At 44.9% G+C, this 12,192-nt stretch overlaps 1 protein-coding gene across 2 annotated transcripts in view; it reads left to right on the plus strand.

The window, feature by feature from the left end:
• The window catches only part of LOC119172937 (cubilin), a 284,534-nt gene that overhangs the window by 50,378 nt on the left and 221,964 nt on the right, over positions 1-12,192 (plus strand). For both annotated transcript variants that reach the window (XM_075893824.1, XM_075893825.1), the window contains exons 2-8: positions 1,610-1,742; positions 3,662-3,709; positions 3,832-3,924; positions 6,009-6,053; positions 6,136-6,174; positions 9,708-9,809; positions 11,754-11,857. In XM_075893824.1, coding sequence (XP_075749939.1) covers positions 1,610-1,742; positions 3,662-3,709; positions 3,832-3,924; positions 6,009-6,053; positions 6,136-6,174; positions 9,708-9,809; positions 11,754-11,857 — 564 coding nt within the window. The remainder of the gene's footprint in view (positions 1-1,609; positions 1,743-3,661; positions 3,710-3,831; positions 3,925-6,008; positions 6,054-6,135; positions 6,175-9,707; positions 9,810-11,753; positions 11,858-12,192) is intronic.

The following is a 12,192-nucleotide window of genomic DNA, read 5'->3' on the forward strand; positions in this document are numbered from 1 at the left end:
ATAAATAAAAAAAATACTTGTTTTTAGTGAAATAACTTACAGAGATGCATATCGGATACTTCATCTCCAATAAAACTTGCCTCGAATTTGATGCTGAGAAGGACGCACTTTGAGCACTATCTGACCAGGAAAAGTTGGCACGTTAAACTCACTGGGCGTAACCTCCTTGGTTTTAGCTAGGCGAAACATATTTGAGAAGTCTTAGAAATAAAATACGGGGCGGCTTTATGCTCTCTCAAAGTAGAGTACCTCGTACTCTAAATCGCTAACAACTTTTTCTAAACACACAGGTTTAGCGAGGGTTGGTCCGTAGTGCCATGAACTAGCGGCGGTGAAAGGTGAGAACTAGACACGAAGCTCAGACCGTAAGAGAGTGTGCGCGTGCCGCTCCTCCAGTCCGGTGGTGCCACCTCTCGTTTAGTCCTTGGAATGTCCGCTGGCTGGCGGTACTTCTATGTGATGAATATATGGTGAAAAGATGCGAGGTGGCGGTACTTGCAGTGTTCAATAGATGGACGGACGGACGCACGGACAGACAGGTGCACGGGCGGACTGATGGATGGAAGGACGAACGCATGGATGAATCGACGCATGGACGGACGGATGAACAGACGGACGTTTCGCCCGACTTATTATCATTCACTGCGTGGATATCCTGTGAATTTTCGTCACGCTAAATTGTTATGCCGTCACTCATTACAGGCGTGCATTTCTTCACTGTGACCGTGAGAGAGCTCATCTTTCTGTTTCTTCCTGCTTCTGTTTAGCTCTTTCGCAATATACTTTTCGCAATCAACTTTCCCAAAGCTGTTCATCAGCTCTTATGTCGTATTTTTCTCCGCTTCCGCACCGTTTTCGCACAGTTCACTGCTGTGGTATATTTACTCATGTACTGTGAACAACGGTTAGCACTGGTCAATGTAAGCACATTTTGAAAAGAACCTATAATTCTGCCAAGCATTCGTAAACAATTATTCTAAAATTTCGACTAGTGTATCTTGTCGTCGTTTGTTTTCAGTTCAATTATTGAGTTGTGCCTCGCTGTTTTTTTTCTACGTATTTATCAATTTATTTATTTATTTATATATTTGTTTGATTTCCAACACGTATTCACAAGGACACAGAGGAAAGAGGGAGAGAGAAAGCGGGTAACTGCCACGTAGAAGCACGCTAACAAACACTCATTGGAGATTCGATGAGAACAAAGAGGCTCATTGAGACAGGATCCGCCCTTTGTGAACGCGCATGTGCGTGCCTTCTTCGCCAAACCGAAGAACCAATAAAATTTATAATAAACAAAAAATCGTTGGCTCAACAATGGTTCAAGCGTGTTTAGTTAACGAACTCACAGGGTCTCCAATGCTATGTTTTAAGACAGCTTGAAAGTGAAAGACATTTGGTGTAGTTAGCTTACCGGTCACTTAATACCCCACTAAAGCGGTTTTTTGTGTTTTAATTTCCCTAATATTGTATATTAATTAACCTCAACTGGTAGCGATTCTCCGTAGTGTTCAGTAGCGGTATTGCTTATAATCATTTTGTGGCTCTCACACATAGAGCACAGGAAATTATTATTAACCTGTATTACGCTGTTTTATCTGTTTTTAAGGCCTCGAATTGTGCTGGACAATGGCAACATGGTGTTCCAGGTGCCCAGTGCCAAGAATATTAGCTTCCGCACCAGCTCAGGACGCGGAGGCATTTTTCTCAATGGACGGGACGTGGCTGAGGTCCTTGCCAAGGTGAGATAAGCGTAGAATATTTTTTTTTGATCTACACTGTCAACGGTAACTCTTAACTATAACCTTACTGCATCTTCAGTTTTCAAACATATGGAGTAAGGCAATCAAGGAGTGGCTGGCTGGAATAATTTAATATGAAAAGGAGACTTGAGTCGACATATAGGAGATGTATAATCCTTTTTTTTTTATAACAGACACGTCAAACTGATAGAAAATGCTGCCAACAATTTAGGATATGATCAGGAACCAAGTGAAGAAAGTTATTCCGGCGTTTTGTTGTTGTCTGTCTTCTTTTCTGAGGCTTTGGTCACCGCATTAATCTATTCATCTAACAATCACTTCATTATTTCCAAATATCTGAAAAGCCAGATTTCTCGAAAAAAAAAATGGCAGCATATCCACAGAGTAAATGATGGAGAAAGGGGCGAAGCATTCGTCCGTCCATTCGTTCTTGCTTCCGTCCGTCCATGCGTCCGTCTGTGTGACCGTCCATGCGTCCATCCACCCGTCCGTGAGTGCGTCTGTTCGTGCGTCCGTCCCTGCGTTCGTCCATGCATCCACCCCTGCGTCCGTTCATGCGTCCATCAATGCATCTGTCTGTGTGTCCGTTCTTCCATCTATTCAACACTCCAAACACCGCCATCTCGCATCTTTTCATCATATATTCCCCATATAGAAGCACCGCCATCCAGTGGACATTCCAAGGACTAAACGATAGATGGCACGCGCACCTATATATTCAGCACACAGAACAAATAGATACTGTAAAGAAGAAGATGTGCAACAGAAGCATCGCAAGCTATTGACTAGGTTTGCATGGAACGCATATACAGAATTTACAGTGACCGCAAGAGTTAACGCTAAAACGAACCCCGATAGCTCATTCCACACGCAAGCCATCTATCCACGCGTAGAAAAAGTAGGCCCTTTCAGCTTTGCTGCAAGAACTAGTTCTTCAATACTGTCAGCGCAGAGACAGTGCGTCTTCACGGTGACCGCGAAAAGCATGTCAACATATGTACACTTTGACTGCAAACTTCTTTGCGTTAGTGTGTTACCTGATATTATAGGCGTAAATCTGGGAGGCCAGATAGGTGATTACGCCTGGCGACACTGAGATAAGCCTGGCAAGCGCGCATTACTTGCTGCAGAAACCTACTGCATATCATTTTTCACTGGATTATGTTCTGGTGAGTTTTCCAATACTGGATGAGTGGCCTTTTTAAAACTTTTTTCCCTCAAGGATACTCAAAAGAAAAAAGAAAGAGCATTTTTATGATTGTGGTTTCAAGAAAGGTCACAAGATGTCATTATCAACGAAGACCCCGTATTCCACAACCACGTGGTCGTATACAGGAACACAGCACAAGCTAAAACCCCCTCATATCGTGGTCTTTTATTATAGTGATGGTAAGAGCATACCATTGGGGTCGGCAAGTACACATCAAATTTGTGAAAAGCTATGGCTTTGCACAAATGTGATGTGTAGCTATGGCGCTTTTTATTACTGATACCTTTCCGGGTATTCCATCGTGTACTTTGTGCGCAGGTGCCCGAGCTGGTACGCTTTGTTTTAGATTCGAGTGTCGTCTCCCTCTTTCGATCTCTCCTTCCTCGTCCCCAAGTGTAGGGCAACAAACCAGCGTTCCTAGACTGGCCCTGCCTTTCCTTCTCTACCGTTTCCTCTTCATGAGTGTCTACGCCAAACGCCATAATGCCACAGCATCCCAAGCTTTCCTGCTTGTTTGATCATTATTCGTGATTCTCTCCGACGTCTTTGTTTTATGTTTTCGGAGAAATAAGCTACTCGACATGTCTCTGAATAGTTAACTAAGATTATACCAGTAACACTGTTAAAGCTTACCTTAAGTAATCATCGCGATAGCTTTACATGCTTTAAATGTGTCTTCTGATTACAGGTCTCAGAGGCAGCGCGGACTATCGAACCAATAGCAGCAAACACTCAGGTACTGGTACTGTTCGCGTTCTGACCGCCTCCCTGTTTATGTTATTCTTCGACGTAAAGGTGCTTTACGTGACATTCCTGTTCGTGCCTCTCCAAATCTTGATTTCTTGCATGACACTGCAGCTACAAACGCTGACGGAAACTGTGGAGACCGTGACCACGTTGCGCTCGCAAATGAGCCAGTTGAGCACAAAATGTCAACAGCTGCAGACTAAGGTGCGTATAATAAGTTCTTGTTCTTTCTTCTCTTTCTTTTCTTTCGGAACGCTTGCCACCGACATTTTGAGTATATTGCGACTGCATTGCGAGAATATTGCGTGCGAATGATTAACTTGCTTTAAATTAGTGTTCTATCAGTACAGTAATAGTGTCACAAATTCATCTTGTGTTGTTGCCGCGAAGCAACACAACAAAGCTGACGCAAGCAAAACAACCGCAGCATCTCAGGTGTTGGCCGTTTCCCAGCCCTAACCGGAATTGTAAGAGCCAGAGATTGTACGTTTTTAGAAAAGTAAAACTTAAACGGAAACGTCGATGGAGCTAATCACACAACGCACAGACCACTTCTATTTAATTTAGCGAGCTATACTCGTCGCGTTTGTCAATTAAGAGATCAACTCTTTTGCATCTGCCTATTGTAACCTAGAAAAAAAACAAAAATACCTTGTGGTTAATGGTTCGCAGAAACGTTGGTAGAGACGTCATAATCCTAGAAGATGCCACAACATATAAAATCACAGCCTATAGGTATTGCTACATTGTATGAGTAGAAGTAGAGTCGAAAAACTGCTCAGACAATCATCGAAAATTCTGAGGAAAAGCTTCAAAATTTATACTGAGAAGTCCTTCCAGGTAGGATGTTTCTGGGTATAACGTTTTTTTTTTTTTCATAACTCACAGTTGTAAACCTTAAATAGTAGGTATGGTCTTTTATGTTTTATGACGTTGGTAACTGAGACCATGAGAAAAGAAGTTCATTCATATTTTTAAAGGTATGTGCATACGGCGTAGAATTGTGCGTGGCATGCGATAAAGTTATGTCCATGCAAATGTGGAACTGAATAAGGCTTACTCAGCAGAAAGTGTTTGTTAGGGCTCACTGCAAAAGCACCTGGTATACCCTTCATTTCTTATTCCCGGGGCTTTGAAAGCATAGTTGGCCCGTTAGAGTTCATCTCCAAGCCTTCTGATTTTTGATTAGCGCACTCAATAAATCAGGCTTGACAATCAATGCGTCCAATACTTCTGCATGTTGAGATGATGAAAGAGTCTTTACATGAGTTTAACATACTCTACTTGAACTGTGCGATGCAAGAAATTACATCGTAAAACACTACTGGGTATTGTAGCGAAAAGGACGAGTGCTGCTCGTGTTCGATGTTCGTGCTAAAATACAAATCAACGCGGGTCGTTGTACGAACGTTGTTCAGGAACTCCATAGTAATACAGCTTCTCAAGCTTTAAGGAGGGAGGGCTGGTCTAAAATGGACTGTATATTTTCGTCAAAATAGCTGAGCGAGTCAGTGAGTTGGTAGGTTGTGGTCTCCCGTGAGCGAAATCTCCTCGCGGAGCTCGTCTCAATTACACGTATTATGTGGATAAAAGTAGCCAGTACTTAAAAGCAGCCAGTGACATCTAAATGATAATTTCGCGCTCGATACACACTTCTGGTTGATGCCGACGCTTAAACGTAGAGACACGCAAAGCAAGTTTCCATATACTGAAACGTAGCTTCGGTGATAATATGTGTTAGATGACACCTCATAACTCCAAGCGTTCATGCTCTTCTGAATTACCAAAGGTGATAGCACTAACTTAAAAACGGACAAAGTAACACCGCTTTATATTAAGCTATACTTTTGATTTGGTTATGACGACATACCGACTAGCCCAGTGCGCCACTCATTAATGAAGCATTTTTTCCGAATGTTTTTTTTTTAGCAACGGGGACTGAACTCTTCTGATTACAAGTGTGCACACGGAGAAGGAGTAGGCGAAAGTGGGGATTAAAGTCAGCGTCACACAGTGAAATTATAGTGAGAGAGGCGAGAGGGGGGCGCAAAGTCTGCCCCATATATACTTGATAGGGAAGGGGGGGGGGGGCGCTGAAACGAGCCTTCATCCACCACTCCTGAAGGGGAATCGTGCGCACGCATATACTTCTGATTACAATTGGTTCGCCCAGATATAAATGTAACCCAATCGACACTAAGCCATATACTCGGTACAAATTAATAATTTCGGCCGCAAGCGGGAGACGCTTGTGGGAAACAGCTTAACATAGCCATTTTTACGCGCAGGTTCGAAGGTTAGAGGCCAACTTGACTCGGGTGGTGAGGGTACCCGTAAGTACGCCCTGACTACAAAAGACACGTCGACCGACTGCCGGTGATTCTTAACAATATAACATCTCCTTGTTCATTTCAGATAAACCGGTTGGTGACGGCGCTTCGAAGACTCCGCTCTGTAAGATACCTTTTGGAGAAATTTCTTACGGCTAGCAATGCAAAAACTAGGTGCCATTAGTGACCCCACATTCTTAATGCCAATATTTTGTACTCGATCACTATGTTATGAAGACTGCCACAAATGGTCCCTGTCAGGCATTAAAAGAGGAGCGATTGGTGCCGCATGCTGACACCGACCTCCCACTGCATGCTTTTATTTAAAAAAGAAAAAGCTTGGCAGCAGCTCTTGTAAGTCCTCTGAGCCATCAAGCCTCTTTCTTAGTCGAAGATCACTTCTTCTGCCTTATTCAACCCTCTCTATTTCTGAAGGAAACAGTGCTCTTTGCCTCATCAATCCTCTTCCGTATCCCGTCGAACTGTTTCAAGGTGAATCTCCTGGACACGTGCATGCCATTGATAAAGAACAAGTTTTTACCATCCCGCCAGATTGTTCCGGTGACTACGACTCCATCAGTGCCCTCAACCCTTCCAATATACCACCTTGTGAGCTTTTCGATTCATCGATTGCCGACGGACTATTGTCATCGGAACGCCCTGAGCTCCTTCAGCTGCTCTACCAGTTTCGTGAATCCTTTGACGTTGCTCAACCTATCCTTGGCCGAACTCCCAGTTTTTTTCACTGCATCGACACAGGTTCCAACGCGTCAGTACGACAGCGACCATACCGTGTTTCCATCACGGAACGTGAGGTTATCACTGAACAGGTTGACAATATGCTCAAGCGCGACGTTATCCGACCTTCCCAAAGTCCATGGGCATCGTCTGTCGTTCTCGTTAAGAAGAAGGATGGTACAATTCGCTTCTGCGTTGATTACAGGCGCTTAAATAAGATCACTCGCAAAGACGTGTACCCTTTGCCCAGGATTGATGACGCCCTTGATTGCTTACAAGGTGCCGAGTTTTTTTCGTCGTTAGATTTGCGTTCTGGGTATTGGCAGGTGCCCTTAGCAGATGGTGATCGTCCAAAAACAGCCTTCGTGACACTGGAAGGGCTATATGAGTTCAATGTCATGCCCTTCGGCCTCTGCAATGCGCCGGCCACATTCGAGCACATGATGGACTCGGTTCTGCGGGGCTTGAAATGGAACATATGCCTCTGCTACCTCGACGATGTCGTCGTCTTTGCACCCGATTTTGCAACACACCTTGTACGCCTGAAACATGTCCTCACGTGTCTGAAGAAGGCGCAGCTCCAACTGAATCTCAAGAAATGCCACTTCGCTGCTCGGACGCTCACCATTCTCGGTCACGTCGTATCAAAGGATGACGTTCTTTCCGACCCGGCTAAACTACGCGCTGTCGCTGAATTCCCCAAACCGACGACTGTAAAACAGTTATGCAGCTTCGCAGGATTGTGCTCCTACTTTCGTCGGTTTGTGCGCAACTTTGCCTCCATAATTGCCCCTTTGACTAAACTTTTAAGCAGTGCCAACGACATCTCATCATGGTCTTCCGAATGTGATCACGCATTTACCACTCTTCGCCGTCTCCTAACATCACCGCCTATATTGCGCCACTATGATCCCACGGCTGCAACTGAAATCCATACAGACGCCAGCGGTGTCGGTCTCGGTGCAGTTCTCGCTCAACGCAAGCCTGGATCCCCTGAGTATGTCGTCGCCTACGCCAGCAGAACGCTCAACAAGGCTGAGGTAAACTGCAGTGTTACCGAAAAAGAGTGCTTAGCCATACTTTGGGCGATTGTGAAATTTCGCCCATACTTATATGGCCGCATCTTTGCTGAAGTTACAGACCATCATGCCTTATGCGTCGCTGAAGGATCCATCAAGTCGTCTTGCTCGTTGGGCTCTGCGACTTCAAGAGTATGACATCCGCGTCGTGTACCGTTCCGGCCGCCAACATGCCGATGCTGATGCGCTCTCACGATCACCACTGTCCGCTGAGGTTGCCTCTATATCTTCTATAGAACACGCGCTGTCCGCTCTTGACATCGGCACAATGACCTCTGCACAGCGCGACGATCCATAACTTCGCTTCTGGACGTCTTATCTGGGGTACCGACACTTTCCACCACTCGAGCAATGTGACGCCAGGCTTCGCACTTCACCATTCGAGTGGCCTCGTACCGGCGCAATTACTCACCAGACGGCAGGAAGTGGCTGCTCGTTATTCCCCGAAAGCTGCGCTCTACAATCTGTGCATCATTTCACTCCGACCTGCAATGCGCTCACGCTGGTGTCTTCAAGACCTACGAACGTCTAAGAAAGCGGTACTACTGGCGTGGGATGTTTACTTTTGTTCGACAGTTTGTTCGCGGCTGCCACGAGTGTCAGCGACGAAAACAGCCACCGAATGCAGGAGCAGCTCCACTACAGCCGCTTGCGTGCCCTGACCACCTATTCGATCGCGTCGGGATCGACCTTTATGCACCACTGCCATTGACCACAGCAGGTAACCGGTAGGCTATCTTTGCTGTAGATCACCTGACACGGTACGCCGAAACCGCTGCTCTTCCTACGGTGACCGCTCAGGACATCGCATCTTTCATCCTCCATCGGTTTGTGTTGCGTCACGGCCCTCCTCGCGAGCTCCTCAGTGACCGGGGCCGTGTATTTCTATCCGACGTAATCCAAGCACTTCTCCGTCAGTGCCATATTGTACACCGGATGAGTACTGCTTACCACCCTCAGACAAATGGCCTGACTGAGCGGTTTAATCGGACCCTGGGTGACATGCTCGCGACGCATGTGGCATCTGACCAAACGAACTGGGACCTGGTTCTTCTGTTTGCGACCTACGCGTACAACACCACTACCCAAGTCACCACCGGCTTTTCCCCATTCTACCTTCTATACGGACGTCAACCATCGCACACAATTGACACTTTGCTGCCATACGCATCAGATGTATCTGAGTGCACGACCGTGTCTGAAGCCGCCCGTCACACCGAAGAATGCCGCCAACTAACGAAGCAGTTTACTACGGCTGACCAGCAACGCCAGAAAAAGGCCCGCGATGACGACCACCCTCCTGCCGCAGAGTTCTCCCCTGGAACCCTTGTATGGCTGTATGTACCACCTGTGCACCTGGTTTGTCTACCAAGCTACTTTCAAATTACCATGGTCCATACCGCGTGGTAGAGCGCACATCTCCCGTCAATTTACGCCATTAAACCGCTTATGCCACTCGGTGACCATCGTCGGCGTGGACACGATATTGTTCATGTGGACCGATTGAAGCCGTACTTCGACCCGCTCGTTCCCACCTGTTATATCGCCAGGATGGCTTCATGTTTCTCGACGGGGGCAATTATAATGAAGGAATGATGACAACAAAAAGGAACAACAAGCATCATCGCAAAGTAAGGCACCACGAGATCGGCGCTCGAGCTCCTCCATCTTCCTCGTCCTGTCGCTATCTCGAATCTTCCCCCTGCCCGTTTGGTTCACCCAATAAACCTCTTTACACTTGTACTGCAAACAGAGTGTCTTAAGGATGAGGCATTGAAAGGCAGAAATTTGGTAGTTAATTTTTAGATAGTTGTTTAGATAAATTCTACTTTATTTTCAGGGACTGAACCAAAATTCTTGTGCCTCAAATCCATGCAGCCACGGTGGCACATGCATCGGTCGTTTCAACGCGTTCACCTGCATCTGTCCACCGTCATGGGAGGTATGTTAATGCTTTTTTTCTGTCTTTTGTTTGTGTATGACATTGCTATGAGGTATGCTGCATAATTGGAACGACAGCTGTCACTGTACTTGGGATGTTAATGGGTATTCACAAATGTTTGAAAAATGTTCAAATATTTCAAGGGAAGGTTTATTGCCTAATAGTTTACAGATTTTTACAATGGCACTGAAGGCGTAAAAACGTCAGCGCTTATACCTAACCTAGTGGCATATTGGTGTGCGAATATTCAAAACTTTGCACGTAAGACCGCAATAGTTTGATTGATTGATATGTGGGGTTTAACATTCGAAACCACCATATTATTATGAAAGACGCCGTAGTGGAGGACTTCAGAAATTTCGACCACCTGGGGTTCTTTAACGTGCACCCAAATCTGAGCACACGCCCGGGCCTACAGAATTTTCGCCTCCATTGAAAATGCAGCTGCCGCAGCCGGGATTCGATCCCGAAACCCGCGGGTCAGCAGCCGTGTATCTTATAGCCGCTAGACCACTGCGGCGGGGCTCGAAATACTTTGGCATTTTACTGAATTCGCAAGCCAGTTTTACTATTCAAAATATAATAGCACCCGAAAGCTTTCTAACAAGTATTTATTTGCGTGTAGAATTGCTTACCTGTGCTAGGTTGCACTACACTTGTTGCGAAAGTAGGAAAATATATTTCAGCTTTCTCGCACCCTTATCGGCACGACTCCTCTCAAAGCGATTTTTCAATTTTCGTGGTGATGTTAGAGTGTAGTAGTTGGAGCATCGAATCTAGTATGAGGTCAGCAGCATTGTTACAATAGATTGGTCAAATTATCCTGAACAAAACGAAGGAGGCATGTGCAGTGCCACTGTCAAATTTAGGAAAAAGGTTAAGGAAACATCACTTTTATGGGTCATCCTAAGATGAATTTCCTGCAAAGAACATCTGCAGATCAATTGTCATTCATGTTTCCAAATTGTAGAGCATGTTAGAGGATTACGAAATGTGTTTAGAAAAAGTTGTTAAGAATTTATAGTAGTAAGCACTGTATTACGTTACGTGTTTGAAACAAGTGTTTAACGATTTTGAGTACTTGATACTCAACTGCGGGACAGCAGTGAGTGAGCTGTCCCAAATGTAAGCGACTCTACAATGCTAAAGGCGATAATGGCAGTATTAGGACATTAGCCCTCGTCTATACATTGCGTAGTGGTGCTGCTTGTCTGTAGTAAGAAGGACGTGCACAGTGGTTTCGAAGTTTCCGTGGCATACCAAGCTTCTATCCATTCTTTTTTTTTTTTTTGCAACATTAGAGAACTTTATAGTGGTACTTCAACTATTAGTGTTCTACAATGCAAAAATATTTTATTATATTGTTTGCTATGTAACAAACCTACTTTCTCATGTATGGTTGGTAAAAACTTTTTTTTCGCCAAAGTAAGCACTTGTGTCATTGTAAATGCACTTGAAAAGATTTCGATTCGAATTGCACCCGGTTTTAATTGCTATAATTTGCTTCGAAGTTAGAAAACACATTCGCACACCCAAAATTCTTATGTAGCGGGAATGTGTAGCTCTTATTAGTTATTTATTGTTCTATAGGTTTGTCTTTGAAGTTTAGGCCCTGTGTTCCGCCGATATCTCTTCATAATGAATTTCTACTTTGTTGGTTTCTAAGGCTTTCATGCATTTGCCAGATGTTCGAGAGTGCGGTGATTCTATGATTGCTTAATCCCTTGTATCTTTCACCATTACCCGCCTATTGTCATGATGCTTTTCCTGGTTTAGAACTATTTTTTCAGTAAACGTTTCTTGCATGACCGACTATCAGTGTATCGAGTTTGCCATAGAGGTATATTGGAGCAATCACTACCACGCCGTTTTTCACTTGTCAAAGGCACTTACAGACGTATAATATAGGAGCGGAGTATAATCTTAAGATCGACTCTTCTATAGGGACTTCGTTGTGAAGTGGATGTGGACGAGTGCTCCCACTGGGCTGGAAGTGATCTGGGCTGTCAAAACAACGCCCGTTGCATAAACACGCCAGGAAGCTACCGGTAAGCATTGTACTTCCTTTCACATGCCGCTAATAAAAAGTTATTTCAAGTGGCTATTGCAGTGAAAGTCTATTTGCAGAGCGGTTTTTTTTTTGTAGGCACTCAAACCACTTGCTCAGATATCTCGTCGTTCACGAGCCACCACTTTGTAAAAGCCAGTTCTCCCTTTCGTGCAATTCATAAAGACCCAATTCTCCTCCATACCACGCAATTATGTTTTTCATGACTTGCAAGCCCCTGTTCAAAGATTGAGATGCTGCACACGTCAAACAGGGAAAAGCGTTGCTCGTCTGTTGTATGTAGGTTCCACATGAATGAAGTCTTCAAACGCAAAG

This window comes from Rhipicephalus microplus, chromosome 4 (genome assembly GCF_043290135.1).
Source record: "Rhipicephalus microplus isolate Deutch F79 chromosome 4, USDA_Rmic, whole genome shotgun sequence".
Classification (NCBI taxonomy): domain Eukaryota; kingdom Metazoa; phylum Arthropoda; class Arachnida; order Ixodida; family Ixodidae; genus Rhipicephalus; species Rhipicephalus microplus.